General features: G+C 37.3%; 1 protein-coding gene across 6 annotated transcripts in view; it reads left to right on the top strand.

Annotated features, from left to right (window-relative positions):
• CTDSPL (CTD small phosphatase like) overlaps positions 1–20,303 on the top strand; it is a 79,534-nt gene that overhangs the window by 45,299 nt on the left and 13,932 nt on the right. For 3 of the 6 annotated variants that reach the window (XM_065666893.1, XM_065666896.1, XM_065666897.1), the window contains 4 exons: positions 4,559–4,713; positions 11,801–11,833; positions 15,221–15,274; positions 18,494–18,595. In XM_065666893.1, coding sequence (XP_065522965.1) covers positions 4,559–4,713; positions 11,801–11,833; positions 15,221–15,274; positions 18,494–18,595 — 344 coding nt within the window. The remainder of the gene's footprint in view (positions 1–4,558; positions 4,714–11,800; positions 11,834–15,220; positions 15,275–18,493; positions 18,596–20,303) is intronic. The other 3 variants (XM_065666894.1, XM_065666895.1, XM_065666898.1) reach the window with 3 other exon arrangements.

The raw sequence follows: 20,303 nt of genomic DNA, 5'->3' as shown, positions 1-20,303 counted from the left end.
AATCGATGTCTTCAGGTAAGAAGTCAGTCCTTAAACTGCAGTTAGAGTGCACCTGGGGGAGTGCTGGGGGAAAGCATCTCCCCAGTCTTCCTTGCTCCTTTCTTCACCTCTTCTGCAGATATCTACTGGTTACAGTCTTCACAGATAACATGTTGTCATATGGTGAAGTTGTTTTGCCTGGGCTTTCTTGGTGCACAGAGTTTACGTGTTTGGTATGCAGTGTTCAGAATGTAAAAGGTCACTTAAAATTGTCTTAAGCCTTCAGTGGTGATAGGGGTAATGAGTATAGTACTTCTGTGGATGTCCTAGGAAATCAGTTCCAGAAATCAAGGTTGTAACTTCCAGAAGATGGAGATGAAAATAAGTCCTCTAAATTCCATATGCTCACTGCTGCTCAGACTTGGAGTTTAGATAATGCAGCTTACCATTCCAGTATCATTGCTACCTGCTCTTAACTATGAAGCTTTTAAGGAGTGACAGGTTCTGTCCTCTGCAGGTTTTTTCTCTTTAAAATTTGCTGGCATCCAGAGTAGCTGAGTTTAAGGTACTAATTCAGTATTAATGCTTCTTTACACCTTCAGAGTTAGTTATATTTGTGCCATCACTGCTTTAAGAAAGGCAAACAGCACATGTATTGGGACAGTGTAACTAAGGAAGGAGGAACTATTTTCTGTGGTGCACATCACTGTTGTAGTTCCTAAAAATGAGATATGCAGATCTTTTCAACATACCTGTGTGTGTTAATACAGCATGGCACATAAAACCACTTGAGAACTTCCTTACTGCACCCTAAAATATAATCTATTAAGTTGTAGTAAAGTCTTTATAATATAGTATTGAAAAACCCCAAACCCTCATCTCTTTAAAATAACATCTGAATTGGTGGAGAGACCTGTTGAAACACAGCTGTGTTATGAATGGCAAAATTGCAAGATGAAAAACAGCATGGAGGATTCTTTTTCCTAGAACAAATATTTCACTTAGTGAAAGCAAGTGGCCAGATTTAAAATGTACAATTTGATCACGGAAGACAAGTATTCTTTAAAGAGTTGAACAAATCAGCATCTTTTGTCTGAGGGTTTTTTTAATGTTTATTTAAGACTATTTACTGCCTCTTTCTGTCATCTAAGTAGGAAAGATACAAACGTTGGTTCTTAAGTGGTGGTGATGTTCCTGCTTATCTGCTGCACAGCTGAGACTTTAAGTTATGAAATTAAAACCGCTGTTGTAATTTATACCTGATTGAAAGGCTTTCTGCAAACAGCAGCTCAGAGCCAGGAGGTGGAAACAGAACTGAGTAACCCCTAGAGATGGGGGCGGGGGCAGGCCAGTGTAAGCATCTCCTGGCCATGTGCATCCTCATAAAGCCGTAACCATTGGAGCCCGTGTGACATCTCAGCCTTCTCTCCGTTAAATGCAGTAGGGTTTATTGGGCAGAATGCCTCTTGAAAATTTGGTACTTCATCCCATAAGCTGTTAACATGGGCTCTTTGCACATCCAGCCAGTCCTGGGTTTGATCTTCAGCGTTACAAAGTTTGGGGCAAACAAGACGTGGCTTAGGTAAATTTTTGCCTTGTATATTCTTTGTATTCATTAACCTCCTGAAGACTAAGCTCAGGAGTACTCTGCAGCACTTCTTATGCAAACATTTGGTAATCAGTTTTTCTTGCTTAACGCTAATTTTTTACTAACTTGATAGAAATGTTGAAGACCTACCTCAGACCCAGCCTAGAATACAAACTGGACTTTATTATAAAATGCAGTCTTGGCTTTTGGAGGACTATTTCGTGCATAAAAATTGTTTGCAGAATGAAGCTTAATGTTAATGGTCTTGTACCTTACTAAGTCCAGGAAAAAGAAAAGCTGGCGATGAATGCTTTTTTCATTCAAAAAAAAAAAAAAAAACCAAGCATTTCTATTTTAAGCATTCAAATATGATTATTTGCTGTCAGATTTTTAAGTAGAAGCTGAAAACAAAATACTAAAATTATTAAAAGGTTTCTTTGGCACCAGCTATAGGGAGCAGGACACAGCATTATGCTTCCCATTATAATTTCAGCATATTTCAGTGTTCAAGATCAGAAAGCAGTTCTCTCTGCCTGAATGATACTGCAATAAACTTCCTTGTGCTTGGGATTCGAGTTCTCTTGAGAGCTGTTTTGCAAAAGTCCGTCATAGCTGCATAGGTATCCTTCAGGGATTTCTAGACACATTTCTGCAAATGTATTGCAAACAGAATGTGACATTTTGAGAATGAGTCTTTTACTGTAACTTGCAAGAGCAATGACCACAGTTTTCTGGTCAACTGGAGTGTTGAAAAACAGTGTTTAGATTGGTTTTTGGTTTACAAATGTCTCTGAAGAAACAGTTCCTTAAACACACAAGACGTGCACAAATCTGCACAATTCTGATTTCTTTTATCTGAGCACTTCTTTAATGGTGAAAGTTAAAAATCATTTTGGTTTTGATACAAGTACACTTCCTTCCTGTTAACAATTAATAACTGAACATAAGCACTGCTCATTCCCTTAACACGTATTTTGACAAATATGGGAATACGTACTATACAGGGAGTAGAACGTTGGTGTTGCACCTGTTGGACACCTTGCAAGTGCTTTGAGAGGAAAAGGTATTGATGGGTAGTTTATGCCAACCCTACATAATCAGAAGATCTTATGTTTTCAGAGAGTGCTTGGCAGTTCACTCAAAATCTGCACCATGAGGCTTTCTTGTCAAAGCAGGCACATGTACCTGAGCACCTTCAAAGCATGGTGGTATCCCGTAAGTTTCCATAGGGAGATCTGTTTCCATCTCATGCACAGTTCTTCTTTCACTGAAGTTTTCTTTATAGATTAATAATTGTGTTATTTGTATTTCTGTTGCCAGTTGCCTTGATTGCACGAGTTATTTGTCATGCAAGAGAAGGCAGATGTATGTGGCAGTTCCCTAAATCTGAGGAAGAAAGGAAAGATGGGTCATTATATATTGATGTGTGTAATGGGACTTACTAAGAATTTCACTTACCCTCTAACTTTGGGATAGGGGAAGTGTTCTGTTCCTTCTAATGCAGAATGTAAAGAAACCATGTAATGTGTAGAACCAAGTGGATTAATCCACAGCTTTGATAGGATCCTTTTTTTTTTTTCTCCGTGTAATCCAGTTTTTAAAGTTTGCTACTTTAAGGTGGGCTGCTGCATAGCTGTGAAAAAGGACTTGAAAATAACTTGTTTGGGCATGTACTTTAAATCATCTGTTGACTCGAAAAGGAAGCCATTAATCTCTGTAGGCTAAAATATTCCTCTGCTTAAGGATAAGAAGGGTAGGTGGGTCCTGCCTAAGGTGCAGCAGGGGGGTGCCTGTGTCTGGCTGGGGATGTGTGGTGGTTTTGCACAGTATTCATGGTAATGAGCAGTTACTTACACGATTAACATGACGTGGTTGCACCTCATTGTGTTGGTGTGATAACAAGCTGAGTATTGATTGCATTCAGTACCATGTGTTGCAGTGGTTCAGATAAACATCAAAGGCAAAGGGGTGCGTGAAGGGCATGAGATGAAAAGGGTACACCTGCCTGGCCCTGCCCTGGAAGAGTGCTGAGTCCGTCAGGTAGGGCGCTCCGACGTAGGAAACACACACTTCTAGTTAACAATAGATCATTAATCATGGTGATCAACTCCAGTATTACTTAAAGTATTCCGAAAACTTTTGCCAACTCATTTTATTTTGATGTGTGCTCAAGATCTATTTCTTAGGAGTTTGAATCTTGGGGAAATCACTGAATGTCTTGCGTGCGTTTCTTTTCTCGAACTCGTATCTACAGTTCTTAGTCTTTAAAAATGCTACACTTGCTTTTCTTGAGCTGTATGCAATTTTTTAGCAGTTTGGTTTTGTTATTTTGTTGGTTTTTTGTTTGGTTTGGGTTTTTTTATCCTGGAATATCAATAAGCAAGTTGAAAAGAACAGCCAGGACCCCTGACTTTGTTTAGTGACGCCCTCTCCAGATTTGCTTCTGTAGCCAGTGTTACAGCCCACAGTGCTGCTGTCTGTGTTATGTCTTTTCTCCTCCACAATGTTGTCAAACAGTAACAGAGGAAACTTTTTTTGACCCTTGCAGGAGTTTGTGTTACACACATGATCGTGTATTAGGCTAGAAAATGTGCCCAGGCATCAGTAGGCATTTGTTGCATACTCTTCTATTTTAGATCAGTTTGCTTCTTCAGACCAGAGATGCATTTAGAAGCAGTTTGTGTAATTTACAGTATCTAGTCTGGATGTTTCTAGGAAAACTCAAAGTGTGTTACCTTAGTATGGCAAGAGCTTTGTACAGAGATCCAGGTTGATTAGTAATAGACTAACATCACCATGTGAGTTTGACATGAAAATAATGTGTTGAAACATGAGGGAGGGGATCTCAATATGATGGAAAATCTCTGTGAGGCTATCTTAAGACTTGAGAAGGACTTCTGAGGTAATAGCCTTAAATTCAGTCATAGTCTGGAAAGCTAGGTCTGTGCTACATGGATTTATTTTTCTTCTGGTTTGTTTTGTGTTTCCTAGTGTCCCAATGTAATATCAGCTTGAAGAAGCAGAGGAGTCGAAGTATCTTTAGCACCTTATTCTGCTGCTTTCGTGACTACAATGTCGAACCACCATCTACCAACAGCACCAGTGCTCTGCCTCCTTTGGTGGAGGAGAATGGAGGACTTCAGAAGGTAAGGCCTTTATCTTACTTTGCTCTTATATGGGTCTTTTGTAAACAAGGTTTATTATCTCTCTGCTTCTGAAGGTTTGCCTTAATAGGCTTCCCTCATGGGGAGCATTTTATTTATTATAGGGAAAAAATACTATTTTGGTGGGGAATTGCTAATACTATCTAGTCAGCTGCAATTTAAAATTGAACTTTTTTTTGTGAAGGGTATTGGCACTATTCATTTGATAAGCAGACATCATTTAAAACCTGAATAAAACACTAAAAATATTTAGACTTCTCATAAAATTTGAGATGCTGAGTTGTCTGTAGCTTTGGTTCTCTTTCCCAACTACAGGAAGGTTAAAATGTGTCCACTGGAGTGTAGTGGAACCTCTTTGAATGGCAGTTGAAAGGGTTTTCAGTGGCATAAAACCAGTTTAGAATGGGCGGAACATAATCATTTGGACCTTTTTTCTAGCCACTTCAGAGGTGTCAGCTTTGGCCATTTTTCCAGGTTATTAAGTTTTGTTTACCTAATAAGTCAAATTAAATGATAGAATTTTCAGCAGTTCAAAGCACTGCATGTGAGAGTAGCGTGTTGCTTTCATTGAGTTTTAGTAATTATATTGCTTTAACATATTCATAAAATCAAAAACACAAATGGTTTTACGTTCTCTTTAAATCTGATAACACTGAGCATTTGTGTTATGAACCAAAGAATCTCAGTTCAATATAGCAAGCATAGGAATACCATCTTTTCCATACCACGCTGTTTTTCTGCACTCTCAAAACTCTGCTAGTCCCATACTCTCACTTGAAACACGATTACCCTTGCACTTTTCTAGGACTTTAAAAGCTTGCAAATATAGGATTATCCATGATGGGGAATAATAGCAGAAATGGAAGTGTTTCTTTTCTTTTCACCCTTCTGCTCTTCAGAATAATTTTTTATGTTTAATTCAGCTGATCTTTTTCTTGCCTTGTCCAGTCCATTTTATTTTTGTTTTGAGTTTTGCTGGTTGTGTTTTATTTCTGAAAAGCTCAGGAGAGATCAGAGGAGCTGTTTGGTGGGGGAGAGGAAAGGAAAGCAAACTAAAGTGATGGAGGCTGAGAATATGTGTGGAGGTAGAGTCTGAACTGCAACGATTCATGCTGAAACTGCTCATGTAGTGGTGAAGTGCACTGAAATTCTTTTGCCAAGAGCAGTTGAATGTGTATTTTTAGACTTATTTTGCCAGCCAAAGTACATTTTTACTGAAATGAGGAAAATCTAGTCTGGTTATGCTGAAGGGAAAGCTGAGTAGTGTGTAGTCTGTGTGCACATTCTCACCTGAGAAACAAGGAATGGGAAACTAGTAAGATTTCCCTTTCCACTGTGCTAGGGAATGGAAAGAAGGAAGGCTGCTAATGGGAAAATTAAAATTGGGAGAAAGTGGAAGTTCATGACAAAGAAAAACAAAGAAAACAAGTTTGCTTTTTCTTTAGAAAATGTGAGTTAAAATATTCGAAAGTCAGTAGTTTTCAGGCTGCATTTTGTAAGGCACTTAGTTACTTTGTAAAGGTATCTTACGCCTTGAGCTAGTGATTGCATGTACATTCACATAAGCTTCCATCCTCACTCTTTGCTACCTTAGTAAACAGTTTCGAAGTTCTGCAGCAGTTGTACACAAACCCAAGACAAAAATCACAGAATTCGTACAATTACCAGACTACAGCTTAATAGAGTTAAAAAAAATAAATAAATAAAAATACAGGAATATGTTTGCATTTTCTTTAAATGGAATGAAAGGCACTCAGATGCTTACAAATTTTTGCAGAAGAAATCAAGCATAGCTAAGCTTTTGGGTGGTTCTTAAGTGAGTGGAAATAAGTCTGTGACTCTTTATTTTGAGTGCTAAGATGGTTAGTGTAAGTAGGAAATTCTTCTAAAGAAAGTAAAAGAGATTGAAGACTTGGGTACATTTGAGTATTGTTACACTGTCAGGCTAGTTGCTTTTTACCAGGAGAGCTGTGTTTTAAAACTCTGCAGGCTGGTTGAATTTGGTCAAGTTACACTAAGCATCTTGTTTAGATTCAGAAGTGATAGATAAGTTGGGGGAAAGTACATGCAGCAGTGGGCCTCAGTTTCTAAATTGATAAAATTAAATATCCAGGAATGGCAAAATTACTTCGTGTAGGAGAGAAGGAAGCCTGGCAACACATTGCTTAAACTCCTCTGCTGTTTAATTAAAGCTGATTTTGCATTATTCTGACTGCCAGGTTAGAGTAGTTTAAATTCTGTTGAGCTGCTGTTCAAATGGTCACTGACTTGTATCTGTTATCTTTTCTTTTTTTTTTTTTTTTATAATCTATTAATTATCACCTCACAGGTGGGCTCTGACTCTGGCCCAGTCAGCTCATGTGCTGTGACCCTTTTCTTTAAAAATGGAAAAAGAAAATTGCACAATAATCGTAAATACTTACCATTAGAAACTAGTGTAAACTGGCTTGGATGTACTTTCATCCTGTCTTTACTGTTCAGTAGAGTTGTCACATGAAAATCAGTGACAAAAACTTCAGAGGAAGGGAAGGAATGGAGAAAGCTTCTGCTGGTTTCACAGGAATTCAGTGTTTGTTCTGTGTTGATTCTGGCATGTTCTTGACATTTGAAGTTGATGTAACAAGCTAACTTCCTTCTAATTAGGAGTCTCAGTTATTTAAATGCTAACCTGTTGGAGGGAAAGCAGGGAAGAGTATCTTGGAAATTGAAAACACAGTTCTGAAATATTATTCAGAGTAATTGTAATTTTTATTATTTTGCTGTATTAGAAGAAATGATATCAGTGCTTGAAATAAATCAGTGCTTCATTTAGTATCTTGCCAAATAATGTGTCTTGATTATGCTTGTCAAGTCACTTCTTCATAGGATTGGAAGAAACACCAATCTGAGCATGTTTTTGAATAAACAGGGGTTTTCAAGTGCTGACTTCTGTTAGGGAAAAAGTAATAAAAAAAAAAAAATTCCCCAAAACTTCTTTAAAATATTGAGTTAATTTTTAAACCTTCTACTCACAGAGCAGCTGCTTGTCCAAGTGTGACTTTAATTCTGGTAATGAATGGTCCATTCTGTCTCTAAAGTTTCAATACAACATTTTTTCAATAATAACTTGTATTTACTGAAACTGTTGTATATTTGTTTTTCTTAAAATGCAGCAGCTTTTTAGTGCAGCAGAAAAGTGTATTCTAAGATGCAGTATCAATTACAGTGGGTATATCAGCCTGTCTGCAGCTTGGATCCTGAGCCAGATGTGTTATTGGGAGCACATAATGTTCAGAACTCATGAAATCCTTGCTGATTTTTTTCCTGCCTTCTCAGCAGCAGGCAGCTTACCAACACCTCCCAGCCAGGATTTTATTTTTAGGGGCCAGAGTGTTGGGAGAGGGAAGTGGTTTTTGTTTTCCTCTAAATAAATTCAAATCTCAATTTCTATTCTTCAGTTAGCAACTTGACTCAATTTGTGTATTTTCTGGACATGCTTCTTGATTTAGTTTTCTGTTTTTTCTGGGTAAGTTTGTTAGTGGAGTTTTGGAGTGTTTGCAGACACAGATTTCATCTGCAGGTTTCAAGGAGGGACCTAGATAAACGTGAGAAATGTTGGATGCAAACTAGCTCTTTCTTTTCCCTTTGCTTTCAGTCATGTGGTGGGTGAGGAAGCTCTGACAAGTCTATCGACACTTTGCCATTTCACTTACAACCCACTTCCACTAGAATCATCTTTGCTTTTGTTTCACAGTTAGATCCAAATCGGGCAGATGGCTCGTGTTCAAGATGAAGCATGAATGAGGAACAGGTTTTTTATGTTGGTTGGATTAGAGGAGAAGGCCCTGATCCACACCCAACAGGGAAGAAGACAGATTTAGAAGAAGGTTTATTCTTGGGGCAGCAGCTGCCCCTGCTGCTTTCCCTGTAACAGGAATGAAGCCAGAAAGGTCAAGTCCTTGAATTTCCACCTCACCCATCCCAACCACTACAAAAGTTAGATCTCCTTCTTCACACTGCTTTTTTGCTGCACAATGCTGTCATCTCCAAGGTGATGCAGGAAAGCTATTTAGATGACCTGTTGTTATGTCTCCAACACTCTGCTTCAGGGATCTCTATAATACAGTGCAGGAAAAAGAATCTTACCTGTTTCACAGGAATATGGGTCACCAGAGCAATAAATATAGCTTGCAGGGAGATTATTCTTGACGCCAAAGGTAGTATCTCCTTCATCCAAGAGACATAGAGGAGCAACACAAGCATTGACTCTGACGGGGAGACAATGTCATGCTTTCCAAACAGACATGGAAACCAGTCTCACTCTCCAGTGTGGAGGAAGATAATTGAGATTAATGTAAATAATAGTACCCTTTTTCCTGCTTAACTTCATTGGTCAGAACAAGAAAATTCCCAGTGTCTTGTATGGCTGATCACCATCAGCATGTGGTATGGCAGGTCTGTTTAGAAAACAGAATCCCCCTTAGCGATGTTTTGTTCCCCTCTCTCTGCTTACTCATTCTGAGCTTACTTGCCTCCCCAAAAGTTTTCTATATTGAGACAAAGCTCAATATTCCAAAGCACTAAAAGAGTATAAAATAGCAACTGTATTATTTTTTTAAAAGAACCTGTCATGGTCTGATACAAGCTTTGTGTTAAAGAAATGAACGTGATAAATCTGTTCTGATCAGTAGCTTCTTTAAAGGGGTTATTCTTTAAAATGAAATAGCTCCTTATCTTTGAATACAAGCTGTTCTAAAAAAAAACCCAACCAAATAGCATGGTCTGTCATTTGGTGCTCATTGATCCTATACTCAAGTGTAGACAGACAGCATTAATGAACAGACGCAGTACAGAAAACGTTGTGTGCCTCAAACTAAAATTACATAGCTAAGGGAAAAAATAGGAGTTATCGTTTCATCTGTATATATTGTGCCATGAAAAAAATAAACCACCTTATTTTAGTGGCTGAACAAATCAGTTCCTGGGTTATCTTAGTGATACAATAGGGAAATTTTGGCATTCTAGGAACAGCTTTGTCCTGTTACCAGCATCAGGAGCTCATGTAAAGTCTTCAACAAATGCAGTCATCTGTCATCTCTTTCAAACGATACTGTTATGACCTATTTCCCTTCCTGTTCCAAGGCATCAGGAAATGAGGCAGGACACTTTTTAAAAGTTTCCCATACCAGGCTTGTTTTTAAAAAGCATTTGCTTGCTCATCAACGCGTACACTTTAGCAGCAGTATTTTGCCTCTGTCTTTGTTTGTTGTTCCAGTTGCTGTCATTACCATTTCGATTTTGGCATAGATATTTTAAGGGTTCCTCTTAGGAGGACACTTCTTCCTTGTTTTTTTTTTTTTTTATTTAAGAAATTCTGCCTGAAAAATAAAGCAAACAGTAATGCAAGTCCTTTAGCAAGTTAGATTCTGGATTCCCACAAAAGTCATCAAGTTTAACAGTAATACCATGGGGTACAGCTCTTGCTTCAAGATATTGCTTAAATAGAAAGCCAGTTACGCCACAGTGAGTGCCTTTTGAAGTTTGTGGGAAAACCTAATGTGATACACAGCTATATTTGTGTCCACAATTGAGATAAGCTTGTACCATAGCTGCCAATATGCCTCTACTCTCATGTACTGTTTTCATCTGTTGGCAGAAGAGAAGCTCCAGTTGTATTCTCTACCAGTAAACGCAAAAAATGCCTTTAAAAACAAAACACAGGTTTACAGTCTGTGTTCTGCCTGCGTAACTGCCTTGATAACAGTTAGCTCACCAGCTAATCTGACTGCCACCTACTCAAGTAGTTTCTGAAATGTCCCGTGAACTTCAGATTATGTTCCACTAACAGGACATTAATGTGCCAAATTACATTTTTTTTTTTTTTTTTAATTTTTGCCACTTTCGTGAGGAAAACTTGGATCCTTATCGTTTCTTGTGTTTGCTTTTATAGAAATCAGGTACTTTTTACTAAAGCATACTTCTTGATAGGTCATGGTAGTGGCTGCTCTCTAGCTGCTTCATCAGCTTCTCTGGATTTTGGTTAAATGTTACTAAAAGTTTCTGCTGTTCTAGCAATAAAAAAAGAGGACTTAAAAAATAGCATCCAGATACCTTTTGTTTGTCAAGGATGTGTCAACACCATGTTACACTCCAAAACAAGTGCACAAGACTTTTTCAGCTGGAAGAGGATGTTCTAATGTTGAAAATGGCTCTTTCAATAGATAGTCAATCTGCTGGTAGTCAGAGGCCTGTGTTGTCCAAGTAATTAGAGGGTAAAATCTGTTACCTAAGCTATGTTTGGGCTAGAAGGGTCAGCTTCCTTTTGTGTCCACCAGAAAACAAGTACCTTTTTAAGAGATTAGAAAATACGGTTCCTACTTCCCAAAACCTCGTATACTTCAGTCGATGACCCCTACCAGCTGTTCTACATTTGGAAGCTGCCTTTGTGTCCATATGTCAGGTCCCGGGATGAGAAGAAAAGGTCAAGTTGACCAAGACTGTCTTGCCTTCTCCCAAATACATGATAGAAGTGAGACCATGGGAAGAACACTTGATACTGTTGCCTCTTTCTTGGTGAAGGAAGAGAGATTCCTTGCATTAGTTTGAGAATAGTTTCTTTCTTGGACATTTTGCTGTTGCCTAACTGAAAATGTTTTTTCTGAGGCAGTTGTCTCTAATGAAGTTAACTTCAAGGAGTGAGCTCCTGCCCTGCTACCAAGATCTATCTAAGCCTCTTGTTGCTGCAGTGAAAATAGACTAATATACCCATTAGTAGATTTTAAAGCTGAAAAAAGTTACAGTAAATACAGGTTCTTTCTTATTATCATCTCTTATTAACCATAGCATGGGTTTTACCATTCCAGTCTCCTAAAAATCATAAATACCGGTATACTAACATCATTTCAGCAACTAAAATGCAAGATCCTGGTTTTATTTTATTTTTTTTTCTTTTACCCTGGTTTCTTGAATACTTTGAACCTTTGGTTTAAAATGTTTGAGTGCTACGTTTACTGCTTCAGACCTTTGTTCTACCCTTTAAAAGCCATTACCCTTACAGTGATTTTTTTGTTTGTTTGTTTTTTTTCCTCAGGGTGACCAGATGCAGGTCATGCCTATACCAAGTGTATGTATTTTTATCCCTTTTTCTTTTAATAATTTTCATAACTTTTGCTTTGATTCATCTTATGTTGCAGTCTTAACAGGTCTGTTTTGTGTTGCATGTTAATAAAATGATTTTATGTTCTGTCTGTAATGTAGACTTGGAGATGAACTGCATGTGTTGTATAGGGACTAAAAGAAGAGTTTGGGGTTTATATGGGTTTTGTATTGGAGCTCAGTTAAATTCATTTCTGGATTTTTTTGTCATTTTGAAAATGCCTGAAGTAGCATGAAAGTTGTACTTGCTTATTTTAATAGAGACAAAAGGTGACTTATCAGCACTATGTGAGAGACAATTACAAAAACCTTTCCCTCTAATTTTTCCCTGTATTCCAGTTGAAAAGAAGAGTTAGAAACTGCGTGATTTGTTTGAAACAAGCCACTTTAGGAAAACAGAGGGTACACTGACCATAGCTGTATTACTGCACTCTTTGAAGATGATGCTCTCAGTATCTGCTGCTTTATGGGCTTTAATATTTGTGCTTATCTTCCTTGGATTAAACTTGGAATGCTGTTTGGCATCTGAATTATTTTTCAAAACTAAATAAAAGGAAAGAAAATAAGTTCTTCAAGCTGAGGCTTTGAATTTAATTAAGTTTAACCTTTTTTGGGCAAAAAGCTGCTCTTTTTTTTACTTGGGTTTGTTGTTTTGGGGTTTTTTTTAATTCTTCTTTTTTGCTCTCCTTTGCTGTTTATAATACTTCATTATTGCAGACTTTTCCAGGAAGTGGCAGTGCTAATGTGTGGACTTACTGACACAGCCCACTTTCTTGAGATATTAGTTAGCTCTAAAGATGTGACTGTTCCCCAAACCACCTTTTTGGTTTTTTTTTCCTCTTTCTCCTTCCTTCTCATGTAACATTACAAGGCCTCCCATAAGAGCCCTGTCCATGCTGCAGTGCAGTAGTGTCAGGAGCTCGCTAAAACTGTGTCCCTCCTTCACTGCTTTTCCTTGGATTCAAGGACTGTTATTAATTAGTCTTTACTGCTTACATATTATTTCTAATATGAAGATACTTCTAGTACAGCTCATGTGTATGTTTGCATACATACATGTATGTATACGCACACATGTACATGCATATAATTTGTATGTATGCAAGTTTGGGAATAGGAAACTTTGGATGTATGAAAATACTGATTTCTAAATTACTTCTCCTTTCACGTCAGATTCTGTTTGGTGACTGTAGTTGCCCTACTAGTAGTTCTTTGAATATAAAACATGTTCTGGCTGTGTTCTGGCCTGGAATAAAATTTTGGCCAAGAGCAAGTGTAGGTATTAAAGAAATAAAAATTGAAACGGAACAGAATTTTGAAATAAGAAATGAGCACAGCTTTGTGAGGTACAAACATGAAATGAGACACTTTAACAGAGCAAAGACAGTGTTCTGGAAAAGCAGTGCTCTGTTAGATTCCGTAGTGGTAGGAAAATGAACAATACAAAAGGTTTTTTCTGTTTTTTTAGTGCAACTGTTACTTTGCTGACCTGTATTCCCAGCACCCTAATAAGGCAGTCATGCCATAGAGCTCTCAATGAGCAGGTGACTTTGAACGCACTTGTTCCTCTTCTCCAGTGCCATCTGATGCCTTCTTCCAGCAGGACATGAAAGTGTTGTCAGGCAACCATCACCTGCAGGCAGTTGTGTGACATTTACTGTCCAAGTATCAAAGTGCTTCTAGCTGTCAAACAGAAGCCAGTGAGTATTAGTATGTAATAGTCTAAATAAAGACAGAAGTGGGCTGCATACCAAGGAAGTGGTAGGAACAAAGATGTAACATTGTATTAGAAAAATGCCTAAAACTAAAGCAGTTCTCTTCGCCATTCTCGCAAGAGCTGTTTGTCCTGAGTGCTGCAGCCCAGAGGTTCGCTCTGAGAAAACTCTTAGCCATGTGTTTAAGACCCATTAATGCATAAATTCTTGATGCTCTGCTGCACAGGGTCATGAATGAGAAACAGGCTATTTGAACTGTATATATTGTACATACTAGGAGATATATTTTCTAAAAGCTTGGTCAGAATTAAGTTAGATGTTTACTTTTCATAGAGCTCATTGCACGTATGATCTCTTCAAATGTTTAGATAATTCCTTAGCGACTCTGAAAAGAGCATTGCCCACTCCCCACTCATTAAACTTTCAAGTTGAAGCTTCCAGTCAAAATACAAGGTTTTCATGCATGTGTAAGATCTGTCAGCCTGCTGGGGTCACACGTTTGAAAACTTCTGTTTCTTATGTACATATGTGTGAATTAGTGAAGTATATCTGCTGTTCAGTCTGATTTTTTCTGTATTAGTTGCATTTAATTTAAAAACTTGAATTAATATGAATTTTCAGTTGGTTATTGATAGAGATTACTGCTAAACCAGAATCATTCCAGCTTCTGCTTAGGTTGTTCAGAAGACAAACTGTCTGACTCTTGGGGTTTGGTTCTTTTTTCTAAAGATGAACTTTATCATTTTTGTATCTTGTATTCCGCAACTGTTTTCAGATAAGGCATAGATTAAACAGCAGCATAATTGATTTATTCCCTAATAATGCAAAATGATTACTTTTTAGGGTTAAAATAAGCACAAAATCTGAAAAAAACCCAAAAACAAAAAACCAGCTGACACAGTATGATAGACTTGACTTAAAAATATAGGAAGTGTAGTTCAGGATGCTTGTGCCTTCATGGCATATGGTAGAGGAATAAAAGCAGACCCATAGCAACTTCAACACTTGTTTTCATTTTTTTGAACAAAAAGGTAGATGGAAATACAAAGCCATACTCATGGACCTTCTTCAGTGAGTTGGAGTGTCCATTTCCTTTGTTCAGTTAAAACCCTGGTATTGAGGAATATACCAATATTACTCCTCAAAGTTTACGTAGAAGTTAAGTCTCAGCACTGGGATATTGTTTTTTTTTTTGTCTGTCCTCGCCTACACTTAGACAATTTCTTGTTACAGCTTTTTCTAGAATAAATTTTGTGAACTGCCCATTTTATAACAGACTCTAGCATCTTTTGACAGCTGTTTAAGTGGGAATAATTTATCTTCTATTAAAGTATTTCTGTGCATAACTGTTGGGAGAAGCTGTCAGCTATGTAGAGTGCAACTGAAAGTGTGAATTGAAGGGAACATGAACAGCAAATTAATGTGCTGCACTTAGGCTAGACAACATTTCCAGTATACAAAGAAAGGGCTTATTAATTCTGACACTTGTCTCTGTGGGAAACACGGCCCTACAGGGAAGAAAGGTTATGATTGTTTTATACAGTAAATTTCTGAAAGGTTTGTGTTGACCAGCTGTTTATGCTTCAACCAAAAGTCCTGTTTCTTGCCACCACCACCCCCTTTTTTTTTTTTTTCCTTAGGGAATATACTATTTCCACGAGACTGAAGCAGTGCAGCAGTCGTTTCACTACAAGGTCTGTTAAGCTGATCAGCCATGAGACCTGGCTGGAATGCATAAGTCCCGAACAGTGACTAGTTTTAAAAGCTTTAACTTGTATACAATTTATGTCTTGTTGGAATTGAAGACCAAGCTAGGACTTAACAGTACTGAGATAGCACGTGTTATTTCTCTGCTGAGTTCTGTGGAAGTCTGCAGTCTTTGGGAGAGTATTGTATATTAAATGAGTTTCTGTTAGCCACAATTAAATACTTCTTCTAATCATCCTAGATATCTTTAAAGCTACTATGTTTAAAAAAGGAAATTACCAAAGATCCGTAACTATTCACTATTAACTGTGATGGAAAGCTGGTAATTGGAACTCTTCTTGGATATGTCTCCATTAGTGAGGAAATTAAAATACAAAATTGAGTAATGCTTGTTTCTCTCTGAAAGGTTTGATACTCTTAGCATGTGGAAATTGCTTTAGATCAGAAAGCTTGAACAGCAGAACAAATTAATTGGTACCGTAGGTACAAATTGTTTTAAGTTCCTAAAGCCTCAAAATTGTCATCCTTGCTCCAAAGTCCTGCACTTTATGTTTAGCAGCCTCTTATATTGCCTTCAGCATCAATGTAGTTTCCCTATCCCTTTTAGATTATCAGGGTGGCAGATGTGTTTTCAGAGTTGGGGGTAACAGAGATACAGGTTTTAAAATGGAATATTTATTTCTCCTTATCTTCAAATGTGCCAACTGTTGACCGTGTGTCTTTGAAAACAGGATCAGGTTGAATTCAAGAAGCCAAAGCTTTAAAAAGAAGTGGGAGACTTTCTCCAAGAGGAACCTTGAGGTGTAGTCTTTAGATGAAGTTAGGTCAGTAGTTATACATTTGCTCCAAAAGCAGTACAGGAAAGGGAGAGAAACTCCAGCAGTAACCAGTGTCTCTGTATAGATGCTGTGGGTAAGCTTGTTTCTTTCCCAGATGCTGCTTTTGAGAAAACAGAGCTGTAGGTGAATGAACTTGATGAGCATGGACTGTTTCTCACCATGCAGTCGTGGAATTCAAGTTCTCAGAGTTGAAGGTTCTCACATTTTGTAGTCCTTAGTGTATGTCCAGCCTTTTATTGATAACAGGCATACTAGTTTCCAGATAAATAACAGATATCTGTGATAAAGCAGTGCTCATATTTTTCATATGCATGTTTTTATATGGAAGAATATATTTTTTTAATATATATTTTCCATACCTACAGATACTTTCAGTTTGAAAAAAGAATTCACATAGCAGACGAAATTGCTGGCTTTGAACTGTTTGTGCATGTTAATCTAGTCAACAATTCAAACTAGATACTAACAGTTTTAAGAGTACAAAAATCAACTGAACTTTTTTTTTTTTTAAAGTACTCTTAAGGTTTCTTGGGATGTACCTACTTTTTTGTCGTCTTTATAGACAAGAAATCAGTATCAGAACATGAGTTCTGAAAATTATTGTGTTTAAATGGGTTTGATATTTTCTTTCAATAGGCTTTTGATCTATTTAGGTTGCAAGTATGGATCCTTCTTATTATAAAAAATTGAGGTGGGATACCTAAGTACCTTTGAAATACTTTTAAAATAGGGGTGAGAAACCAAAATTCTTTAGATCTGGTCCTGGATTCAAAAAGCAGAGGGAGAGCTCAAGCAGTTATTGAAGTAGTAATGTGTACATGGGACTGTCTATAACTTAAAAAGGCTGTCCTATAAATTTCAGCCTGGGGAAGTTACAGTGATGGATGGATACTTTATAGGCATTAAGCAGAACTTTTGTTTTTTATTGAAGGTCACTGTTAGATGTGCGCTGAGAGAAAATCCATTGACACAAGCAGTTTTTAAGCAAGGCAGTTTCCATTTTGTTACCTGAAGAAACTGTTGTTGATGTTAATTGTAAAATATCTAAATCAATTTCAGTGAGCATTCCTAAAAAAAGTCTCCCAATAACTTATACTTTAGCTAAAGACACTACTATTTAAGTCCAGAGTCTCATTTGTTAGTTCATTTAAACAAGAGCTTACCAGGCATCATTGGCCACTATCTGTCAATTTAAGAAATCAATCAGTGCTTAATAATCTGATACTCTTGGGTGTTCAGATGGTATCTGACTCATCTGTTTGTCGCCTGCTGTCTTTGAAGGAGTGGCCTCAGGTCTCTGCAAGCACCTCTACAAAAGGCTGCTGGAAAGAGCAAAAATGTGATAGACTCTTCCTTACCAGAGAAACATTGTCTGAACAGATTATAAGATAGAAAAAGAATAGAGTTCTGTATCCAATTCTTAATTAATTTAACTTGCTCTCAGTCTTGAGCTTCTCCCTACTGATAACTTTTCTATGAAGCTAGTCATTTTCCTTTATCAAAACCCCCTTCTCTAAGGAGTAGCCAGCAGCATTTCTGCTGCAAATGGAGGCATTCTCTCCCATTTCTGTTATTTCAGGAAATACCCAGTACCAAAGTCTAAAGTAATATAACTGTATTACAAATGGAGATGTTAAAATGTGGAATGAACAATCAGAAGAGTATGTGGCTTTCTGCGTTGTTTTACAGAAAAAAATTGTCAATTTGTGTAATTGGTACCAATTTATAATAAGGGCAGCAAACAGTAGAAGAGCCTAGTTTGGGTTCTTTACTGCACTTTTAATACCTTGATTGGAACATAAGCCATATAAAAGCTGTTGGTCAGCACCCACACAAGTGGTAAAAATGAGAGTGGAGACATGTCCTGGAAGATAAAATTAATAATGGCATCTTCCTTCAGGTTTGGTTTCTCCACTTCAGCATCTTTCATGGCAGACAGAAACAACCATTTGTGTAAATGTCCATCAGTGTGATATGGCTGGAAGTATCACTGACTGTGAATGAGTTGACAGCAGCAACCAAAAGTGAGGCAGTTAGGGAGAGGGACACTGGAAAAAGATATCATTGTACCAAATGTCTTGTTTTTCTTTGGGTTTTTTTAGCTGGTGGTGGTGGTTTACCACGTGAATTTCCAGTGCTTTGGATATCATACTGAACAAGTTTCATTTAAAAAAAGAAAGAAAAGTCTGAGTATTGCATGAGCCATTGATTTCCATACATGTACTTGCCATGAGCCAAGAAATACATTTAACTTAGAGTCATGTATATAAGTTCCCAGTAAAAACCAGAACAGTAATGTTGGCAGAGTGCCCCTTCAGTAGATGTTTTACTGGTTTTTGTTGTCTTTCTCTTTTCTTTTTGTTTTAGCCACCAGCTAAATACCTCCTGCCAGAACTGACAGCATCAGACTATGGGAAGAAGTGTGTGGTCATTGATTTAGATGAAACTTTAGTGCACAGTTCATTTAAGGTAAGTAAATTCAAAAACGATCTCTTGCAACTTGAACCTGTCAGTGAATGTTGTAGGAACTGTTAAGCCTCTTAACACATTAACCCGTCTTACAGGCTCTCCTAGGATGCCTGGTAGTTCTCATTGTTATTTCTATGAATATTCATCCTAATTTAGCTGTAAGGGAGTAACACAGACATTACTATATACTTGATTCCGAGAAAGTCACACTGTGATTGCAGTAAGGCCTGGAATAGTTACACTCTTTATAGCTTTAAATGGTAACTGTTCCTGCAAGAACCTGTATTGTAATAGATACAAAACTTGCTGCTCTGAAAACACATTTTACTTTTGATGTTTAAATGATGTTATAGTCTAGGAGAATGAAAACTCAGCACAGTTTCATGCTAGGTAGATACACCTCAACCTAGTAGATTTTGACACCAGTGATTGCTGTGCACTGTTGCTGGAGAAGATTGCTTTCCCTTTCAGGCTACTGTCCCTATGGCAGTAAGTGTTTTTTAAGTATTTAGCTTTCACAACAGGAAAGCAATTAGCATTTAGCTGTTGCTGATGAGTCAGTCATCTTCTAGAAGCAACTTATATAATCCTTCAGATTTCAGCATGTGGTGGAAGTAGTGGTATTTTTCTATTGTTTAATTAAGGCTAAAATTAGAATAGGAGAATTCAGAAATACAAGTAACTTAAATTGGCTCAGAGTACTCATGGCTTTTCTGATTAGCAAATGTCAAACATGATAAAGCATCTGCTAGTTTCATACTGAATGGAGAATTTATAAGAATCAATAGTATATTTCCTTACTAGTAGCAAGCTAGAGTTACCACCAACTTCATTGTCTTCTAGTTTTGGTTGCACTCCATTTTTCACTGCTAGCATAAACTCAACATTTTAATCCTTCAATATTTAGTTGCCAGCATTTAAATATGCAAACCATAATTCATGTTGTGGTTAGAATTTGGCTACACCCTGTCTTTGTTGACTTAAAGAAGACCTTATATGGAGATACTAGAACAAATATGTCTGTGCCTCAAACCGAAACTAAGATTCTTCTCTATCTTTATTGTGACTGACTGTATAGAACAATTTGTGGTGGTGTACAGCAACCTCACTTTCAGATCCTTGTCTTCTATACCCAGACTGAACTTTGACTAAAGACTTTTTAGGGATAATAGAAACACAGCTGGATTGGGAAGGGGTGGGATGGTGCTTTCCTAGTAAAATAAGAGTCAAAAAGTAGGGAAGGAAAGCTGCATTTAAAAGTCCACATTTACATGAAAATAATGAAGTGTTAGGCTTGGTGTTAACTGAAGTGTAAAAGTAAAAGTTGCTTTCTGAATTTTGTGGGTAACTTTGTACTCTAATTTTCCTGGGTTTTGAAACAAAATGAGATTCAATTTAGGTGGCTTTTCTCTTTTTTAACCTTTTAACAGTTTTAAAGAAGTACATGTTTAATGGTTGACATAGTGTAAATCCTTTCTTGTAGGATTGAGGTTTGCCTTTATTGCAGAGTGCTTCCGTAACGGGCTCATTTTAATCATCCCATTCATTCAAATGATATTTAATGTGTATTTAAATGATCTTAAATAGATATTTAAGAAAAATCAAAAGATTATTCTGCTTGAACTCTGAGTAGTTTTTTGTGCTAGGGAAAAAAACCTGGTACACTTTTTTTTTGTGCGAGTTAAAACAGCATTAGGCAAATGTTGGA

Source organism: Lathamus discolor, chromosome 2, assembly GCF_037157495.1.
Source record: "Lathamus discolor isolate bLatDis1 chromosome 2, bLatDis1.hap1, whole genome shotgun sequence".
In the NCBI taxonomy this organism is placed as follows: Eukaryota; Metazoa; Chordata; class Aves; order Psittaciformes; family Psittacidae; genus Lathamus; species Lathamus discolor.
The sequence above is the reverse complement of the archived record's forward strand: the minus strand, read 5'-3'. Positions and strand labels throughout refer to the sequence as shown.